This window comes from Mastigoproctus giganteus, chromosome 3, assembly GCF_048544385.1.
Source record: "Mastigoproctus giganteus isolate SK-2022 chromosome 3, ASM4854438v1, whole genome shotgun sequence".
NCBI lineage: Eukaryota > Metazoa > Arthropoda > Arachnida > Uropygi > Thelyphonidae > Mastigoproctus > Mastigoproctus giganteus.
The window spans coordinates 58,913,695-58,936,378 of record NC_143577.1 but is presented as its reverse complement, the minus strand read 5'-3'; the positions used below and the strand labels follow the sequence as shown (position 1 = coordinate 58,936,378).

The following is a 22,684-nucleotide window of genomic DNA, read 5'->3' as shown; positions in this document are numbered from 1 at the left end:
CTATCCGATTCCTTCATCAACCGACATTATCAAGCCATTTATAATGGCTGAACATCTTGTACTTTCCTACAGGCGTCTCTCTAGGATTCTCCTTGGGACCATTATTATTTAATATTTATGTAAATGACATAATCAAAATTCCCAGACAAAATGGGATCCGTTTACTGCTGTATGCAGATGATGTAAAGTTCTCTACTATCATTCACGTACAGCTTGCACTAATTTACAGCAAACCTCAGACATTTTCTTCTCTCTGGGCTAATTAAAACAACCATTACGTAAATACAATAATTTATACAGACTGCTGTACGAATTGGAGCAGTATGGTATTAAGGGTAAGTTTCTACAATGGAAAAAAGGATGGTTGAGTGGGAGACGACAGAGTAGTAATCAGTGGACGCTACTCTTCGTGGGCTAATGCTATTAGAGAAGTCCCCAGGGTTCGGTATTCGACCTACCGTTGTTTTGTATATTTTTCGATGATATTGATGTAGGTATATCAGGATTAATATCGAAGTTTTCAGATGATACAAAGGTTGGCAGGGTTATTAATGACAATAATGGTAGTGTGCTCTACAAGAGGATCTAGAAAAGTTGGGCAGATGGGCTGAGAGGTGGCAACTGAAGTTTAACATTGACAAATGCAAATTACTGCATATGGGTAGCAGTAACCCCAGAAAAATGTACCAACCGTGTCATACTACACTGAAGGTGGTAGAAAATGAAAAAGATCTGGGAGTAATTGTGCAGTCAGATACGAAGTTTTCTGAGCAATGCAGATAGGCTGCCAGAGCAGGTCATGGGGTATTGTCAAGGATAATACAGGGATTTTTTGCTAGTAGAAAAAAGGTGGTATTATCCCTTTGTATAAGGCAATGGTCAGGCCACACCTTAAGTACTGTATACAGGTCTGGAGGCCTCATTTTAAGAAGGCTGCTAATTTTAAAAGGCAATAGAGTTGCTTGAGCGTATACAGCGAAAGGCAACAAGATTGGTGAGGGGAACGAAGGGGTACTCTTACCAAGAAAGGCTTAAGTTCTGCAAATTGCAGCGACTGGAGACTAGGCACTTGCGAGGTGATCTGAGCGAGGTGTATAAGGCCTTGAATGGGTTGAGCACGCTGAATTCTGATGGGATTCTTCCTCTTGCTCATATTACGAACCTGAAGGGGAATAAATTCGAATTCAAGAAAGACAGTTATAGAATCAATGCGCGGAAATTTGCCTTTAGCCAGCAGGTGGTTAATTGCTGGAACAAACTTCCATCTGTTGTTGTATAGTATAAACCAGAGCTGTAATGCTCAATACGTTCTACGTTGATATCAATATTTGTAAAATAATAAGAGAAGTTTACCTCAATATAGTACGTAGAACACTTTCGTATGATACTCTCCAGAAATTAAAATGAAAAAATCGAAAAACTTACATTAGAGAAACAAATAATTTAAAAAATAATTAAAACTCAATTTAACGCAATAAAACACAATTAAAAATCAATTTAACGCAATTAAAAATAAGAAAATTAATTAAAAGAATTTAACAAAAAAATTGCAAAACGAATTTTCTTCTTGAAGCTGACAACACTTTTCGACCGTATGTCGTGATCACAGGAATGAAAATTACCGAATAGGGATGAGTATGAAACTTAAATAGGGATTATTTTTCTTCGCGCATGCGAGTAAAAGACCACGAATCGGAGATGAGATATGGCCGACGAACATTAACAGAATTTTCGTGTAATTTAATTTCTACAGTTTCTGCAATTAATAGTCGCGCATAATTACGTTGGACACTAAGTATTTTGGCCTCGTTAAATAAAAAAGTATGTTTTTCGTTAACGGCGTGAAAGGCTAATTCTGACGCTGCTGAACGAGAAGCCCGAACTGAGGCCGCATGTTAATTAACATGAATATTCAAAGGAAAACGAGTCGAACCCTGGTAAGACGAGTCGGAATCACCGCAAGAAACGTTGTATAACAGGTCATTAATTTGTATTGCGAATGAGGAAAGGACTGAGCGATTGTTCAGTATATTGTGTAATTTCCGTATTGGTCTGGCCACAATTTAAATTCGTTATCTTTAAAGAATCTGTTAAGCTGTTTGCGCCACTGTTCAACATATGGGACAGAAATAAAGTACTTTTTGATATACTATTGTTGGTTGGTGTAGTATTTTGTATCCTATCCTTAGCTTGTACTGCCCTAATTCGGTTTATTGTAGCAAGAGGATAACCCCTGTTTACAAACATTATCGGGAGGGTCAAGACACGTTCATAAGAATTCTAACACATTGTCGCGGGCTTGGGACCAAGTGCATACAAGTTGGGTGACGACCCCCCCCCACGCATACACACAACGTGCTACCACAGAATACGTCAGCTAGTTCGCAAACACCCCCTCGTCCAGCATTCAACGAACCGACATATCAACAGGTTACAAATCTTTCCTTTTATACGCTATCGCAGGACCAGATTTCACTTTTATCCAAAGGATTAAATTATAATTTACCACCTCGAAAACTACCTAAAAAACAGTGTGTAATTGATATTGAATTTGGACTTCGTAATGTTCCACAAAAAGATTTATTTATTCAATAAGTTAACCAAGTGGTAAATAACATAAAAGAAACGCGACTTCCTAAATTGAATACACATGACAGTTCAGCTTTACGTGAACCTTTGGAAAATAAAGACATTATTATACAGAGGGCAGATAAAGGAGATACAGTGGTAATACTCGATAAACCTGATTATATTAATAAGTTAGAATTAGTTGTTTCAGATACCTCCACTTATCTTGAAGTAGACCCTTAACTATTTACCAATTTAGTCAATCAATACAATAAAACGTTAACCACGTATCGAAAAAACTACTACAGTACATTACTATGGCTGAGTTAAAAGTAAACTATATTACCTTTCGAGACAAAGTGTACAAACACATTTTTGGTTTGCCTATGGGATTGAGCCTGAGCGGCTTACTGTCGGAGATCTATCTCTCAACGATTGAGCATATGCATTTGACGCCTTTTCGACCCCGTATCACATACTATGGGAGGTATTTAGACGATGTTCTAGTTATTACTGATAGTAGTACTATCCAAGACATTTTATATTCGTTTAAATTTATTCTAGTTCTCAAATTTACATTAGAAAGTGAGGATACGGATACAAAGTCATTAAATTTTCTAAATTTCACGCTTATTCGGGGCTCGCATAAAATCCAATTTAACATCTATCGAAAACCTACAAACACCGGCATGCTTCTACTTTATAACGGCTATCACCCGTTCACCTACAAAAGATCGATTATCTTTAATCAGTTTCTAAATGGCTACATATATTCAACGAGGGAATCTGACTTTGGCTCAGAAATACAAATATCACGACATACAGTCGAAAAGCGTTGCCAGCTTCAGGAAGGAAATCAGCAGATTCCTAAACAGGGGTTATCCCCCTTGCTACAATAAATCGAATTAGGGTACAAGCTAAGGATAGGATACAAAATACTACACCAACCATCAATAGTAATATCAAAAAATACTTTATTTCTGTCCCATATGTTGAACAGTGGCACAAACAGCTTAACAGATTCTTTAAAGATACCGAATTTAAAATTGTGGCCAGGCCAATACGGAAGTTACACACTAATTATACTGAACAATCGCTCAGTCTTTTCCTCGTTCGCAACACATATTAATGATCTGGCAAATAACATTTCTTGTGGTCTTGAAACTCGTCTTACCAGGGTTCGACGCGGTTTCCTTTGAATATTCGTGTTAATCAACATGCGGCCTCAGTTCGGGCTTCTCGTACAGCAGTGTCAGAATTAACCTTTCACGCCGTTAACGAAAAACATACTTTCTTATTTAACGAGGCCAAAATACTTGGTGTCCAAAGTAATTATACGCGACTATTAATTGCAGAAACCGTAGAAATTAAATTACACGAAAATTCTCTTAATGTTCGTCGGCCATATCTCATCTCCGATTCGTGGGCTTTTACGCGCATGCGCGAAGACAAATAATCCCTATTTAAGTTTCATACCCCTATTCGGTAATTTTCATTCCTTCGATCACGACATACAGTCGAAAAGCGTTGTCAAGCTTCAGGAAGGAAAATCGTTTTGCAATTTTTTTCGTTAAATTCTTTTAATTAATTTTCTTATTTTTAATTGTGTTAAATTGAGTTTTATTGTGTTAAATTGAGTTTTAATTATTTTTTAAATTATTTGTTACTCTAATGTAAGTTTTTCGATGTTTTCGTTTTAATTTCTGGAGAGTATCATGCGGAAGTGTTCTACGTACTATATTGAGGTAAACTTCTCTTATTATTATTATTTTACAAACATCTATTGTGGAAGTTGAGAGCTTAAATAAATTGAAGTAGGAACTGGACAAACGTTGAGAGAGAATGGATGTGTGTAATTGCTTTTTTTTTTTTTATTTTGACTGATGCTACATAAGCTCATATTTGCTTTCTTGCATCACATGCTCCCATTATTACTACAGAAGAATCTAAAATAATATCCTACAATAATCCTCGAAAATTATGCACACAACACCACCAAAATTAATTTAAATTTTTAATATTTGAATTAAATTTAATTTAATACGAACAAATGGGATTGTTGGCCAAATAGGAAAACATAGATAAATTGAATAGCGAGATAAAATATCGCTGTTTAAATCCTTATGTTACTCTATATCCTGTATTTAATCAAGCGGTTGTGTTCTTACCGTTATCAGCATTTGCATTGTGTTAGTAAGATCCACCTTTATCATTCCATTCCTCTTCCTCTTGTTCAGTCTATTCCAGTATACTATCGTTTAAGCTCTACTAATTACGAGAGGGTTTACTTTCGCCGCAAATTTAATCTGCGACTGATACGCGATAACAAATGATCCTAATTACTGTTGACTAGAAAATATTTCTCGTGCCTGGTGATTCTGCGAAAAATCCTTCATTAAAAACACAAACAGATGGATTACCTGTCACGCATAATGGACGTATAATCATTTTCGATATACAAATATTAACCGCTACATCAATGGGGGGTTTAAAAGTTCGTTTGAAATTCACGCATGGTTGCGCTAATCTTCTTTCGAAAACAAAGGGGCGGTATCGTAAACGGATTGCAGCCATCATACGTTTTCAGCGTTGACCGTGGTTCAATAGCTTCAAAGAGATTGTAGGAAGCGAATGTCTCATTCAGTGAACAAATCATCGCATTAGACTCGATGGCGAAATTCGGTTAACTCTACCAGCATCGCTGCCGTATGGACCAGATAATCGCTAATTACGGCGTAGTATCGAGACAATTTAAATTACTTTTGTTTATTTGCTAATAAAGTAATAATTTAGTTTAATGTTGGACGCTTTTAAATTATGAATATACTTTCCTCGAGAATTTATTTATTATTAAATTATATTGAGAAATTATCATCAAAATTAGCGTCAACATGTATTTATAAATTTAATTAAATGGTTATATTAAATAATAGATTAATTATCTTTTATTAAATTTATTAAAATTACATTTTTCTAAATTAAAACCGAACAAAAAGTGAACTTCACTATATGAAACATTATAAAAACTTATATAAAATAATTTTTGATTATAATACTTTCTGGTTCTTTGATGAGCCACTTTTGCTGTGATTACAACAAGAACACCTCTTTCCAGCAGATCTACTGGATTTATAATTATTACAGTCTTCAAGTTATTGGAATGTGTTTCCAGTAAATTGGATTGACATTTTGTTAGGCAGAAATTGTATGCGGTTTAGTACAGTTATAACCCCGGTTTAATAGAGTGGCTGGTCTAAAAATTAATACACACACTGTATGTATATACGCTGAAAGACACAATTAATGTGGTTCCAGGGCAACGCAGCGCTGTCACCCCTTTCGCTAGTGGACGAACCGACAGTTTGGCAGGTATACAGGTACATTGTATTACGCAGACGGTAATTCGATGTTAGTATGGATAAACATCATAAGTTAACCGACTTTGAAAGAGGGACGATAGTGAGTGCCCGACGCATGGGTCACACTATCGCCGAGGTGGTAAGTGTAAGTGTGTTTAGGGTCAAGCGGCACCAGGGGTTTCCCCCATCTCCGCGTAGTTTACATTGTGGTGTGTTACAGTACGCTGTAAATGCCAGAGATTTAAAAATGTGTGGGTCTTGGATCGTTTAGTGTCGTGTACCGTTGTTCTTCTGGTCGTTTAGCCGCTAAACCCCAATTGGGGCCCAACGTTGCCCCACTTACGCCCCGTGGAGGCAGACCAGGAACCCAGTGGCTTATATGCACTCTGGCAGGTCCTACCACCTAATTTCCTGAGATTTCGGTGGCTAGGACCTAAAAAAAAAAAAAAAAAAAAAGAAACGGGGGCACTTAAGTTTAGAAAATCCTGAAATGTGGTTCAGTTTTCAGTTTAGAAATCGTTAATTTTGATTAGTTATGTGGGGTTTACGCTGCCGTATTAGTCAGAGTAGGGGGAAGAGACTGAAGACTGGGGGGAAAGACAGAAGTATGGGGTCGATAGGGAAGGCAACCCCAGATGGTCAGTAAGGCATGCCCATGCCTCACCAGGCGAAATATGTGGAGTGGTAGGAGAGGGAGGAAACAGGAAGACCATTCCCTCCTCCCCCCTGCCAGGGATAGGGGAAAAAAAAGGTACCAGGCAAGGGAGCTGGTAGAGATCGCCATTTGGTTACATGGTAGTGAGGCTGCATCAGTCGTAGTGTATTCATAAGTCCGGTAGTAGAGTCACTCGTAGGACAGTGTCCCGTCCAAGTTGAATGTCTTTGTTTTGGTTCTCTATCTTCATTCAGTATATTTGTCAGTTTCATTTAGGTCTCATATTTGTTGGTACATAGGCAGGGTTTCTTGGTAGACAGATAGTAGCTTCCACATAATTTTCATTCTGGGGTGTGTCCTAAAGGATGTTTTTTTTTTTGTTATCTGGCTGGTCGCCTTTCACTCATGGTGTATTGCATATAGGGTTCTCCTTCTTCAGAAGAGTTCTTGAGCGAAGTTGGTCAGGGCTCTGTATTCCTCCTCTGAATCCAATAGGTGAAACTCTTGCCCTCTGGGGAGGTATCTTATACTCGTGATTAGAATGCACCTGAGATCCTCGTACTGCGGACAGTCGTACATGAGGTGTTCCCAGGTTTCGATCTCTCCACATGTACAGCATGGGTCCTCTACAAGGGCGAAGTACATTAACTTTGCGTTAAAGGGGCCGTGTCCAGTTAGCAAGTATGTTGTTTGCAACCCCGGAAAGAACCAAGTAGGCGATTTTGGATAGATTTTTTCAAGTTGCGGTAAGAACTTGTGGGTGATTGCTCCTTTGGTTGTTTCTGCCCACCTGTCCTGCCACACCTGCAGCAGGTGAGACTGAAGCCGGATCTTTTCTGCCTTATGGTTGTTTGTTGGGTCTATTGTAAATTCCAAGAAAGTGGTGGTTATTCCCTTAGATAAGTAGTAGAGGAGTCCTGTTCTTGCGATTTCAAGATCAAGTGGAAGTACTGCTGCTATCACCTGAAGCGCTGGGTTACTCACCGTTCTGCAGGCGCGGGTAGTAGTGAGGAGGATGGTGCGTTGAATTGCATCCAGGGTTCTCTTATTTACGACCAAGGCAGTTTTGTCATACCAGATTGCTGAAGCGTATGTAATTATTGGGAGGAAGGTTGTCTTGTAGTATAAGGCTAGGGTACGTTTTTTTGAGGCCCCAGTCTCGCCTTGTGACCCTAGCTACCATGGCAGAGTAGTTTCTGATATTTTGTCTTAGGAATTTGAGATGTGGTTGGAAGGATAAGTTATTGTCTAGTATGACACCCAGGTGTTTTAGTTGACTAGCAAACTTGATAGTTGTCCCATCAATCTTAATCTGGGGTGGTCGTCTCAGTTGCAGGGTTCCTTTGAGTAGCGCCGACAATGTCTTTGTGGGTGAAATTGTTAAGAAATTCTTCTTGGCCCACTGTTGGAGTATCTGCAGGGCTTGATTAGCTAGGATTTCCAACTGGGCTCTGGAGGTGGTACAGAAATTGCACTATCCCCGTTCGACAGTATCAAGAGTGTATGGGGAATACGCCATTTCCGGAATAACATCTCATAGTGGACAGCGCTGTGGACGGAGCAAGGTGGTGGATGAACGTGGCCCTCGACGTCTGTCTCGCATTGTTTCAGCAGACCTGAGAGCGACAGTGGCACAAATCACAGCCGAATTCAAAGCGGTAGATTCCAGAAATGTTTCCATCAGGCGATCATTAGCCGTAATTAGTTATTAGAGCCGCCAACCCACCAGAGTCCCATTCCTAGCACCACGACACAGGACTACGCCTCAACTGGGCAAAAGAACATCGGCACTGGACCTTGGATGATTGGAGACGGGTCTCCTGCTCCGATGAGTCCCGTTTCTAGTTATTTCTAGCAGATGGGATGGTGTGTATGCGTATCTGGAGGGAACCACACGAAGCTATGCACCATCATGTCAACAAGGAACTGTTCAGGCAGGTGGACGGCCGCTAATGGTCTGGGGCGTGTTCAACTGGCACACGTTGTGACCTCTGGTACGTCTATACCCATATCTGAACGGTACAGGTTACGCGTCCATCCTTGCAGATTATCTGCAAGGCTGGATACGTAACAGGGTTTACTTTCACCGAACGTAAACCCTGTGCAGCGGCTTTGGGATGCTGTGGAAAGGTCCGTTGAATCCTCTACCTGGGCATGCGACGGAATTATGGATAGCCGTGCAGCAAGCGTGGATGGGAATACCTGCGGATCGCTTTCGTGAACTAGTGGACTCAATGCGTCGCCGTGTGACTGCCCTTATCCAGGCGAAAGGTGGGCGTATCTATCCATTACTAGGTAGGTATCCTATGATTTCTGTCCAATCAGTGTATTAGAAACACCACAATATAGTTAATAAAAACAAGCTGTTATTTACCTTGACTATAAAAGTTGAATCATAGTACTGTGCATGAGTCAATAGGGGATGATTGAGACCATATAGTGGTGTCTAGAAAAAACTATTAAGAGTCATAACTAAATCGAAGTTGAAATACTGTGAACCTGGAATGATGTTACAAATGTATTTAGTTATCTTCTTTTCACTAAATTATGTAGGAACTCTTATCATCATCATCAGCCATTTTCAATACACTGCACGATGAAGGTCTCTCCAGCAACTTTCCAGTTTCTTCTGTTTTGTGGAGTGGCCATCCATTTACTGCCCACGAACTCTTGAATTTCAACTCTCTATATCCGTTGTTGACTTACAGGTTTTCTTTCAGCTCCTCTTGGGTACCATTCTGTTATTTTCTTAGTCCATCTGTCATCATGTCTTCGAGCGATTTGTCCTGCCGAAGTCCAGTTCAGTTCTTTAGTATTGATAAGAATGTCCTTTACTTGAGTTTTCTGCCTAATCCATGTGTTTCTCTTCTTATCTAACAGTCTGATTCCCAATATAATCCATGTGTAGGGTCAGCTTCTCTTCATTTGGTGAGTGCCGAAGCTTCACTTCATTAAGTCATGATAGAGAGTATACATTGGTTCATTATTTTACGTTTCAGGCAAATTTGGACATTGCTCCTCAGTATGTGACTATATTTCCTGAATGCTATCCATCCGAGATTTATCTTCCTTTGACTTCCAGCCATTTATCATTATTACAGATAATGACTTGTCCAAGATAAGCATATGAATCGATCTTTTCAATTTCTGCTCCTTCAATGATTATATCCTTTTCTGCGGCATACTTGTTCATCATTACTTTTGTTTTAGCCATATTCATCTTTAGTTCTAAATCTTTACTAACTCTCCATAACTTAACATTTTCCTCTAATTCTTTGGGATCATGGTTTATGATTACGATGTTATTTGCAAAATGTAAATAGTTTAGCTACTCTCCATTCACATTGACTCCCTTCTGCGGACCAGTCTAATCTTCTGAAAGCTTCCTCAAGGGCACCAGTAAACAACTTCGGAGGTATTGTGTCTTGTTGTCGATTCAATTTTAAATTTGCTATTCTTTGTCTAGTCTAATAAAAGAGGTAGCATTCTCATATTATTTCTTAAATCATAATGTATGGGGTGTCTATGCCTTGTCTTTCAAGTGCCCGAAACGTCGCTTTATGGTGTATGGAAACAAATGCCTTTTCATAAACCACAAACGCCATGCATAATGGCATTTTATATTCATTTGTTTTCTCAATTATCTGTGGTATTACGTTAAGGTGATCCATAGTTGAAAATCCTCTGCTAAAGCCAGTTCACTCTTTCGTCGATTCTCATCAAGTATTCTTTCTAATCTGTTAGTAATGACCCTTTGTGAACAACTTGTAGATGTGGGATAACAAGCTAATTGGTCTATAATTTTCAATTTCTGATTTGTCTCTTTTCTTATGCAGTAAAATTATGATTGCATTATTCCTCTCCTTAGGTGTCAAGCGGTTCCTATGTATTTTGTGAAGAGTCTTGCCAATTTCTGTCATGTTTTTTTCTCCCAATTTTAACAACTCTACAGTAACTTCATCTTCACCTGGGACGTTTTGATTCTTCACTTTCTTCAATACATGTTCTACCTCATCAGGAAGGATAAGTAAAATGTGTTAGTTGTCACACGGCCCCAGGGGTTCCCCATCTCCTCGTTGCTTTCATTGTCGTGTGAAACAGGACACTGTTGAGGCCAGAGATTTAAAAGTGTGTGGGTAATGTATATGTGTAATGTTGTGTACCGTTGTTCATCTGGCCTTTTAGCCGTTGGGCCCCTGTTGGGGCCCACACTAATCAGTAAGGATATCGGGTATGTCGAATGTGTCAATAAATTGAGATCCATAGGAACTTATATCATCACTACATGACTTGTTATGCGCTGTTGCGCAAGCCACTGATAAACTGTATCTTCAAGGTTAATACTGACTGCTACTTTTATGTGCTCGTCATTGCCAATTGTTGAAACCCATTTGTCTACAATATTGATCAGCGGAACATCATCCTGAGGTATGGGCGCCACACCTGTGAGATTCATCTCAAAAATAAAGACTTCTTGTAAAAGCGGTTTTTTTCCCTACATATAGACCATCACACTAACGCTAGGAACCTTGGAATTGCGTGTGTATAAGCCAAGCATTACTTGCTTTTAGATTGTCTGCAATTAGAAAATGAGAGATTACCATCTTCAGATGGTAATCTCTCATTTTATAAATGCACTCTCCGGTGCTAATCACGTTTTTCGTCCTTTAAATCCGAAGTCCGTCAATTTGTAAAATCGAAGATTTACAGTAATTAAGAGAAAATAAAATTGTCCTAACATTTCAAAACCTGCAACAATATTTTTACAATTCAAGCAGGAATTATTCGCTAATGCTGAGATCCCAAAACTTCATATTAAAATAAAATTTAAGAGTTTTTTTTTTTTTTTTTTTTTTTTTTTTGGAAGCACATCTTAAATGCTTCTTAGGGGCATTGACAATTGCGGGAATAAATATTCTAGCGATACATTAACTGGAGTTTTGAGTGAGACGCCTGACTTAAACACATACGACCACGGGGTTAAGTAGATGCAAACACTGAATTTAGCAACTTGAAGAGGAGTTTATCGTGCACGAAGCAGCAAATTACTGTAAACGAAACGGGGTAATGTAACACAGAACGGAGCCTAGATCGTGACCTAATAAATAGAAGGCTCCCGTCTCTCCAGAGGTACAGAAAGTACTGAAGGATTCTAAATCTACCCCTTTCGCTCGTCAACTACACTTGAAGCTTCTGTCACGGAAGAATGACAGATGTTATCTGATGCGTTTCTTTTGGGTTTTGTTGCACACATAAACGAGACGAGGCTATTACTGCCCTCTTAAAGATGAAGGAGTCACGTTCGTTTTATCGTCACTGAGAGGCTCTCTTATTCATGACAAAAAGAATTCATCTTTCTCGGGAGGAATATTTTTTCTTACCACTGTAGATCGGTCCGTACATAGTCGGAGAAAACAGTTTTTTTTTAACGCTCGGTGTAGCTCAACTCATTAGTTTTTGCCCCTCTTATTCAAAAGTGATCAGGCTTCAAAGTACATCCATTAAAACCAACGAAGCTTGGAACAAATTTCGTTTTAAATTCACATTTTGAGTAGTGATAGAAATTACTACTATTGGAAGCAAAATAACAGCACACACATTCGCCGACTGACCTCGTATGTGACTAATTTTTCAACAAATACAGGCGGAGAAAAACAAATTCTGCCGTGGACTCTTTCGTTAAATACGCTAGCTTGTCTGTCTCATCTCATCTCATTTGTGAGTTATAGTGGCAAAAGGCTATAACTCACATATGATATGTCCGAATCTTTGGTTTTGGAGATTATCTCAAAGACTGGAAGCAGGACAGTCAAAACGCCAAGTTGTGATATGGCTTGGTTACTATCACCAGATTGTTTAATCGGTTACAAGAAACTCAGACCGTTATTAGACGTTCAGGAAAAATTGCTATTATCTCTTCTTGTCCATTGCAATTGCTTTAATGGTGCTAAACTTCTGGAATGCTTTGCAGCAGTGACAGGAACGCGGATCTTAATCTCTACATTGTCTGCTCAGATATGGACTCTATATGAGGAGACCCATGATGTGTGCGTGTCTGTTCTAATAGTGTCCAAATTCGTAGGTACAAAAGAGTGTAGGCATTCGACGAGGTCCATTTATGATGTTCGACTGATGATGCTGTCTGATCTTCACAGATGAGTCCCGTTACTACCTGGAGGTTCATTCTCGTCGGACCCCAATGTAGCACGAAAGAGGAATCCAAAAAAACTCCCCATACATATTGGAACACAGCCAGTTCGGTGCAGGTGGTGTACTGATATGGAGTGGCATTATTTTCTTTTCTACATCATCAGGAATGGGATTCTGACTGAACCAGGTAAAAACATGAGATCTTGCGATTAATGACCATTCCGTATGGTAGTGTTAGGTAAAAAAGGAAGATGCATTGCAGCTCCTCCGGACTGTCCAGTAATAGTCCGGACAAGACTGAAATATATCTTCCTAATCAGTTGGAAACATCACTTACACAAGTGTGGCAGTTTCTAGGGACCATACACCCAACTATATTGGCTGTCCGTGCACATACTGACGACGCGCAATTGGAAATAACATTAAATGTTGCTATAAGCTTACAATATTTTGCTTTTTATGCGTCACGTTACGATTTACACAGATCGGAACTGACCTTCAACTGCATCATGAGGTACGTATATCATCATATTTATACAGACATCGTTTGCACATGTGATCTTGTATACACTTTGACCAGTATGTACTGAAGACTACACTAACTCTACGAGTATGCTGTTGAAGTTTTCTTGAACTCAAGTTCCATCGCCACGCCTTCGAAACAACTGAAAGTTCAAATTAATTAATGTTTCTAATCTGTTCTCAGCTATTGAGTGAAAGAAACAATACTAGAACTTTTAAGACTGAACTTCAACGTGTGAAGTACAAAGTCTTTTGGCTGAAAATGGCACCTTTTATACAAAACATGGTGGAATTATTAGATTATCTCTAATTTTAAACTTCATGTATATGGGTGACGCAAAATTGCTGCACCAGTCAGAAGTACGCGCGCACTCGCACTTCTTTAAGCAATATCCAAATAACATTTCTCTATACCCAGATTATGAAATTATTGCAAACAGTGATCTCTAATTTTCGACATGAAAGTGTAAGCGCATTACTATCTCTCACTGTCTTCGCTCTGTCCTCCTCCTCCTCCTCCTGACTTCCCTCAACCCCTTTTTCTCATTAAATCCATATTCCGTCTCCCATACAAATGCTTTAATTTTGAACCGCTGTTTCCTATCCATTATATTTTTCTCCAACTAAACTAGAATCACATACATATCTTTTCCAGCAGATAACCTGTAACAGCATCTCGATTATATGACGGGCTTAAGAATCAAGAGAAAGGGAAATAAAAACAGTAGTGAAAGCATTTTCCTTAAAAAAAAAGAAACTTTTACAATTTCCAGATGCACATGCACAGTTGTCGTTTCTTTTGACATAGCAATACCCTCTTCTGTTCTCTTTGCCCTATAAGCAACATTTTGTTTCTTTCTCCTACAAGAGAACCTACACATGAAGACATATTGCTCTCCAAAAGAATAATTTTCCAAATCTATTAAATATCAAAAGCGAAACTATCTTACAAATCAAAAATATGTCCTTTCCTCTCTTCCTACGATGTACACATTAATATTTTTTCCATCCTATGATCACTCCCAAAACATCTTTTGATATCGGAAAAGTTTTGGTTCTCATTTACTAATGGTCGAATACTTCCAAACATGATGGTTGTTGTTCAGTTCGGCAAGTTCGAAAATAGAATGTGTGTGTGTATCAGAAGTTGACGAAACAACTTCTTGAGGAATTACAGTGCCAGGTAAGAGTTGATCTTTCAACTGAATGAACGTGGTAGAAGTTGTATTTCCCCCATTTCGCTGAGAGAATCTCATAAATAGTTGAATTGCACGTTTTGTCTCCTTTTTTATGTCTATATAGTATTTTTACGAGAATATAACATGCTTTCTTAATTAAAACAAAACAAAATCGAAATTATAAAACAGCTAACGTCATTTTGGCCTTAAAAAAATACAGTAATTGAAAATAGTACTAATAATAAAAGCGGGAGAACCATTCTTATCTCCTCTTTTTTTTTTGTATCTGGCAGAATGTCCTAACGTTCAGGACAAAGCAATCTTTGCTTTAACCGCGAACTGCCTTGGTATTGAACTACTTTTAGATGCCATTTGCTTGAGAGTAGTGCAATACCAAGGCAACTCGTGGTTAAGGCAAAGATTGTTCTGCTCTGAGCATTATGATCTTTTCACTAACTACGCAATTTAAATCATGAGCACCAAATATATATGATGATATAACAATGTCCCTCTCTCTTTTCAATTTGAGAAACATCTTTCACAGTATTATTTATAGTTAATGTAAAGCGGTAAATGGTGACCCAAACACATACAATATTTGGTTGAGAATGTGCAAGATACTTGTTGGCATTGAGTTTGAATTTCAGTAGATTACAAATTTAGAAAATACATAAGGCGGTTGTTCCAAAGAACATAACTGTCCATTTGAAGTTGCTGTCTGATGCGCACGTTGGAGTCTCCGCTTTGGAATAAAAAAGCGGAATTTGAGATGCGAATTCAGAATTAGAATCTCTAATTCCACTTCTAATTCATCTCTAATTCAGAAGTGTCTACCGAAATATAAGTAGAAAAAGGATGCCGCAGAAACTAACCGTCTGTGTGATAGGGATGAAGTGAGATTTTGAAGATTCATTAATTAATGTGACTGTCCTCCTTTGAATAGAGTTTAAAGGGAAGTTTTGGGGATACCATCGCAAATGTAGAAACAACATTCCATGGTGGGGTGTATTTGAGATTTGTTCAGATTCAGAAGGAAAATCAATGCAAAGTTCAAGAGAAAGCCCAGTTTTTTTCGATGCAGAAGAAGCAATATTTGTGATATGCTTATGACAGCAAAGGAAGTAAGCAAACCCTTAGCCATAATCAGGAGAGCTTCCTTGGACTCAGGGGAGGTACCCATGGACTGGAGATGTGCAAATGTTACCCCAATTCACAAAGGAGGATCAAAGGGCAACACAAGTAATTATAGACCTTAGTTTAATTTCTGCTCCAGGGAAATTAATGGAGTCACCGATTAAAGAAGCACTGCAGGATCATCTAGACAAGACTTCAGTTATAGCTCGGACACAGCATAGTTTTGTTAAGGGGAAGTCTTGTCTGACCAATTTGATTGGATACTATGATGTGGTCACAAAGGAACTGTATGCAGAGAACAACTTTATCATATATTTGAATCTTAGAAAGGCTTTTGATACTGTTGTACATGGAAGACTGCTGCACAAATTGGAGCAATGTGGCATTGGAGACAAATTACTGCTATGGATAAAGGGATGGTTGAGTGGGAGAAGACAGATTGGTAATCAATGGACACTGCTCTTCGTGGACCAGTGTTATTAGTGGAGTCCCTCAGGGTTCAATGTTGGGTCCATTGTTGTTTTCTGTATTTATAAATGATATTGATGATGGTATATCAGGCTTAATGTCCATGTTTGCAGACGATACGAAGGTTGGCAGAGTTGTTACGGACACTAATGACAGTACGCTGCTGCAACAGGATCTAGAAAGGTTGAGCGGATGGGCTGAGAGGTGGCAAATGAAGTTTAACATTGAGAAATGTAAAGTACTAAACATGGGAAGCAGTAACCTCAGAGTAACGTATCAATTCTTTGGTACTTCACTGACAGTGGTAGAGAATGAAAAGGACCTGGGCGGTAATTGTGCAGGCAGATATGAAGTTTTCTGACCAGTGCAGACGGTCTGCAAGACTAGCTCATGGTGTCTTGTCAATGATATACAGGAATTTTCCTAGCAGGGATAAGGAGGTGATTATCCCCTTGTATAAGGCAATGGTCAGGCCACACCTTAAGTACTGTATACAGGTCTGGAGGCCTCATTTTAAGAAGGATGTAGAGCTGTTGGAACGAGTACAGAGAAGGGCAATAAGGTTAGTGAATGGAACGAAGGGTTGCTCTTACGAAGACAGGCTTAAGTTTTGCAGATTACAGTGTCTGGACACTAGGCACCTGCGAGGTGATCTAATTGAGATTTATAAAGCCTTGAATGGTTTGAGCATGCTCAGTGCTTATGGGATTCTTCCTCTTACTCAGAATAATCACCTGAGAGGGCATAAATTGAAATTGAGGAAAGACAGTTGTAGGATAGATGTGTGGAAGTTTGCCTTTAGCCATTGGGTAGTTGATTTGTGGAACAGACTTCCATCTTTTGTTGTGGAAGTTGATAGCCTAAATAAATTTAAGGCTGAACTAAATAAACATTTGGAGTGACCGGATGGGTGAAATGGAAGCGGTTTTTTTTTTTTTTTTTTTGGTTGATACTGCATAAGCTTGTTTTCTTGCATCATATGCCTCTACTAATACTAATGCTAAGAACAAAAAAAGTTATAAGTGAGGGTTATCCCCACAAAGATATGTGATCTTATCTAGAAACCTCAGTGTTACTGGAGATCAATATGAGAACTGCAGACTCTTTTTCTTTTTGAGAAAAATAGAAAAGGAATGAGTTTTAGAGGGATTGAAATTAACTAGCGTTTTTCGTCCCACTGGAAAATAATCTGGGGTTCAACACTGCAAGTGGATATTTGGGAAGATGTGGCTGTTTAGGCAGAGAAGTGTTTATGGGCTGAAAAATGAAGCGTTGGATACAGACATCAGAAAAACTGCAGACAGGATTTCGAATAAATGGGAGAAAACATTTAATACACAGAAGAAAATAGTAGGTAAAAAAAGAAATATTGTATTTCTAATATTCTTTTTATTTGTATATTCGTACATCGACTTACTTTAAACACAGTGCGTTAGCAGTTTATATGATCTTAATAGCGGGCACATCTGCAAAATATATGTTTTCTTGCCGGTTTACATGTTATTTCCTGAAAATCAAGGTAACTCCAGATGATGAACAAGTGAAAATCCATTATACTCTCACAACAGACCATTTGTGTGTGCAAAGACTTTCCTATAATCATAAATATCAAATTAGTAGAATTTGACCTTGAAAAAACCAAGCCGATGTGTGAGACTATGTCAACTATTAATTAAATTGCTCCATTCATTGACATATCATAGAAATTATAATGATTCCAATTGTTATAATTAAACTATAAATGAGCTGTTATTCGTAGGAAATATGAAAGGAGTTACGATTTTTGTTAATTTTAAGTGGCCGCTTGTCAAAACTATTTCCATTATGCAGAATGCAGCAAACTGTGTTCTACAGAATTCATTCAATTTGTTTAGCATTTCCCTAGTCGTAGACGGTAAGGAAAAGATAAAATATCATTCTCTTTGCTTTACTTTATGACAACTTTCTCGAATTTCTCTTTTCAACACACAAATCTATGGCATTTCTTAAGACTTAAGGCGCGAGCTATATATATATCTACGCGCTGTTCGTTCTAGTGTATTCTGTTGTCACCATGAAGGCCCTGCACTTGGCTTTGTTCCATGAGAGTTTACTGTGGATTAAACTTGTATTGAAAGACATGCTCCTCCAGATTATCTCAGTGACGTGGAGAATACATATGCAGCATTCACTGGCTTTCTTTCCTATGTGTTTTATTAAAGAATTTTATTCTCCCCAGTGATAAGAATTTGGACATATATGGTTAATAAATAATGGGTTCTCTATAAATAACAACTTAAACACATAAGGACTCAACTAATTAGTAAAGACTTTTCTGTGATTTTCTTCTTTCTAAATCCTTTAGGATATTCGGTTTTGCCTTCCGTTAATTAGCAGGAGACCAAACCTTAAAGGGAATTGAAAAGCTGATTTATTATTTTTTTTTTCAATTATCACATTTAGATTTTAACTCCTACACTCATTAAACAACGCGGATTAAGAAGTGTCACTGCTAAATTATTATAATATGGTTATTTAATGAATTAACATTCATTTTATAATTATTGTGGAAATAATGCTGATATAATAGGGCTAACAGGCTTCAAAAGAAGCCTGGGTTCCGTCTGCCAGCCTAGAGTTTGTGTGGTGTGAGTTAGTTGGAAGCAAAGGTATAATGAGACCAGAAGTAATCTAGAGACGAGAAGATTGTGAAGAGTATGAAGAGAGTCTACACACAGATGAAATGGGCAAGCAAGCTTGAATGTCTTATGGTGACTTCAGTTTGCCACTAGATTGATTGGAATAAGTGGAAAACAAAATTTTTAAATAACTTAGGTGATTATTTGTACTAGCATGTGAAAATACTAGGGGTGAGAATATTCTTGATCTTATCGTTACTAAAGTATCAGATGACACCACACCCTCAAAGTACAAGAATAATTGGCAGGTCCTTCCAACTAAGGATCGTGATCACACAGTCCTTAGTTGAAAGATGAATGAAAATTTTGCGGTTGTTAAAACTATTCAGCACGGGTTTTAACTTCAGAAGAAGGAACTATGACAGTTTAAAGTGCGTTTTGGCATCTATTTGGGCGGACTGCAGGGTGAATACATTCGAATTATGGAACATCTTTAAAGCAAAAATCACAGAAGTCGTGAACGCATACATAACGTTAAGAAAATACTGCACGACGAGAATGCCGAAATGTATGAATGCGGAGCTAGCTGGTCTAATGGATCAGAAAAGGATAAAATGGGGCAGTTACAGAGAGGCTACAAGTACTGAAGTCTACAAGTTGATCTCTAATGGTACCACATAAAGCTAGGGCAGTTTCTCATATGCAACGTTGGCTGCATATGAGAAAGCACTGACTAAGAGAGCAAAAAATGAGGGACAAGGAATTTTTCATGTGTGTGAATACAACAAATAGATAATCTAGATGATGTTGCTGATGAATTTAATAGGTGCTTTGCATCGGTCTTTGCTGCAGAAGGACCCATCAGGCTAAGACTAGATTGTGCGAGTGAGGCTGAGCCATATAAAATTTGTGATTCTGAAATTGTAGATGACTGTTATTAGAAAAAATTTCGAGAATAAAGGCATATAAGGCTCCTGGAATTGATTGCATATATTCTGCAATTTTGAGGAAAGCCACTAGAGAGTGTATTGAACCATTTAGGTTAATTATGAGGGAATCTTTGAACTCAGGAGAGATTCCTTTGGACTGGAGAAGTACCAACCCATCGCCAATACATAAATACGATTATAAGAGTGAAGTCGGTAACTACAGACCAGTTAGTCTGACTTCAGTGGTAGGGAAAAATCTTAGAGGAAATCAATAAGTGCAATCTAGGGAAATTTAGATAGAAATGGCAATGTGAAGAACACACAACATAGTTTTGTTAAAGGAAAATAGTGTTTAACTAAGTTAGTGAGCTATTTTGACACAGTAACTCATGAGCTGGATGTATGGAACAAATTCGACATAGTTTATTTGGATTTTAGCAAAGCATTTTACTCAATCCCTCATAAGAGGTTACTGTATAAGCTGGAATATGTTGAGATTACTGGAAAGATTCTCAGATGAATTGCTGGGTGGTTGCAGGGCAGAAGTCAGAGGGTTGTGATCAGCGGATATTCTTCAGATTGATGTAACGTCAGCAGTGGTGTCCTCCATGGATCGATTCTTGGACCACTGTTGTGTTTGATTTTCATAAACGACATCGACGAAGGGATAAAGGGAGTGATATCAAAATTTGCAGACGACGTAAAGATTGGTAGAGTTCTTAATGATCATTGCCAAACAATACGCCTTCAGGATGAAGGATGATTGAAAAGGTTTCAAGAATAGTCAGAAAAGTAGCAGCTAAGTTTTAATGTAGCAAAATGGAACGTTTTGCACTTGAGAATAGCAACCCCAAAATAAAGTATACTTTGTGGAGTTGAATTAAAAACAGTAGGAGGATGAAAGGGATCTGATAGTTACGATATGGGCAGATATGAAGTTTTCTGAATAGTGTAAACAGTCGGCCAGGAAAGCCCATGGTATCCTATCGATGATTTCGATGATACAGAGTCCCTCTATATAAGGCAATTGATTGTAAGACCACTGGAATGCTGTGTTCAGATATGGAGACCTCACTCTGAAAAAAAAAAAAAGATATTGAGCTTATTGAAAGGGTCCAACGACGGTAATACGCATTGTGAGATCCGCAAAAGGGCGACCATATGGAGAAAGATTCCGATTATGTGAGCTACAGAGCTTGGCAACCAAGCTCTTCAGAGGGGAACTGATTGAGGTTTATAAGACTGAGAGGACTAAGTAAAATGAATGAAGGCGGAGTTTTCACCTTTATAACGAATTCCAGAACTAGGGGCCTTAAATTCAAATTATAGGGGAAGAGGTCTATACTAGATTGTAGTAAGTTTTCTTTTAGCCAGCGAGTCATTGATTAACAAGTTGCCTCCGCAAGTTGACAGCTAGAAGAAATTCAAACGCCAAACTTTCCGGTGCATCAAAATCCTGTGGCTTCCTTGTACTATTTGACTAATACTAATACTATTTCAACTGCTTAATATAATCATTTTAATGAAAGTTGAGTAACAACAATTATTTATTATTAAATCTATACGGAATAAACGATTTATTTATGGTTATATTTTAATTTTACTATGAATTTTATTAAAGATTATTTAATAAAAATTAAATTAGAATTAGAATACAGTATATCTGAAAAAATTGCCAAGAAAAAGTTGCGATTATAATTTGATATAATTGTTTTAATATAAATCATGGAATATAAAACAATAAAATAGTATCTTATTATTAGAATGAAAAAATAGTCTATAATTATGAAAGATTCTATTTATTAATAAATAGAACAAATAAATATTTTAATTAATTAATAAAAACATAATAAATACATTAAATGGTAATTGAATATGCAAATGATACCATTAGGATTGCATTTCTCAGCAAAATTACTTTTACATTCTCTTTGTTCTTTCAGAATAAAGACAAGGGTATTCAAGACCGCGAATCATCGGCGGATATTGATAGTGTGACGTTAGACATGCAGTCTGAAGAAGAACGTAAAGCAATTTTTGGATGTATACCTCGAAGGAAAAGGTTAAAGAGAACTAATGGAAAAGAAAATACAAATTCAATGGTGGAAGAAAAATCTAATCCGGGTATTCCAACTGCCAGTCTTATTGATATGTATTCGAGGATATTCTTTCCTGTGACCTTCGCCGTCCTAAATGTCCTCTATTGGACCCTCTTCCTACATACAATAGATGACGAACTACCCACTGATGAAAAGCAATGATTCCTGGATTTTTTTTTTGTTTTGTTTTGGAACTACCTTGTTTTCCAATGAACTTCTGGTGTGCACCGAAGGGTGCGAAGAACGAAATAATTCATCCCCCCGTTACATCATATCACCTATGTAAATACGGTGCATTTTCATCCTCTTAACTGTTGCACGTTTATGCACAATTATGTATTGAGTACACCTGTTATAAAGGTCCACATCCAAATGAAATCAAAAGGGATGCAATTGGTTCTTCATCAGAATGGAGAAATTTCGTCCGAAAAAGAAGTGCGAATTATAGTAATTACCAATAGAATACAATAGATGCTGTAGCTGAATATCATCTAAGCTATTAATAGTTATCAGTGCTATAAGAATTGATATAATCAGCTTCATTGTCACAATTCATTTCCACAAGACTCCCGTACAGGATAATTTTCAGCTGTCCCTACCAGTATTCTCTTCCATATTAGTAACCTGATAAACAGTTCAAGGCACGAGCCAAAAATACTGTAATCGAATAAGCAGAAAGTTCTTGTTCAAATAGACGTAGTTACAGCAACTATCTCATCATCAGGCAATTGCTGTCAAATACCATCCTCGATACACGGAAAACAGAACAGCAAATTCAGAGAAGGCTAACTTTAATATTTTTAACATGGAGGAAAAGCCTTATGCTTTTTAACAACTAGAAAGATAATTATAATTGCTCACCTCTTTCCCAATGACGTGTTGTTTTTTTTTTTTTTTTTTTTAGCATTTTGAATGAAGTGTCATTCATGAAGTGTGAAACATGATAATTCAAAAGATTGAATTGAATAAGCTGTAAAAACAAAATACAATAAAAATCCTATATT

The 22,684-nt window shown here is 37.8% G+C and overlaps 1 protein-coding gene across 1 annotated transcript in view; it reads left to right on the top strand.

The window, feature by feature from the left end:
• Positions 1-22,460, top strand: part of LOC150088043 (gamma-aminobutyric acid receptor subunit alpha-6-like) — a 211,088-nt gene extending 188,628 nt beyond the window's left edge. The window contains exon 9 of the mRNA XM_090370547.1: positions 21,525-22,460. Within this exon, the coding sequence (XP_090226673.1) occupies positions 21,525-21,842 (318 nt within the window). The 3' untranslated portion in view covers positions 21,843-22,460. The remainder of the gene's footprint in view (positions 1-21,524) is intronic.
• Positions 22,461-22,684: the final 224 nt, after the last annotated feature.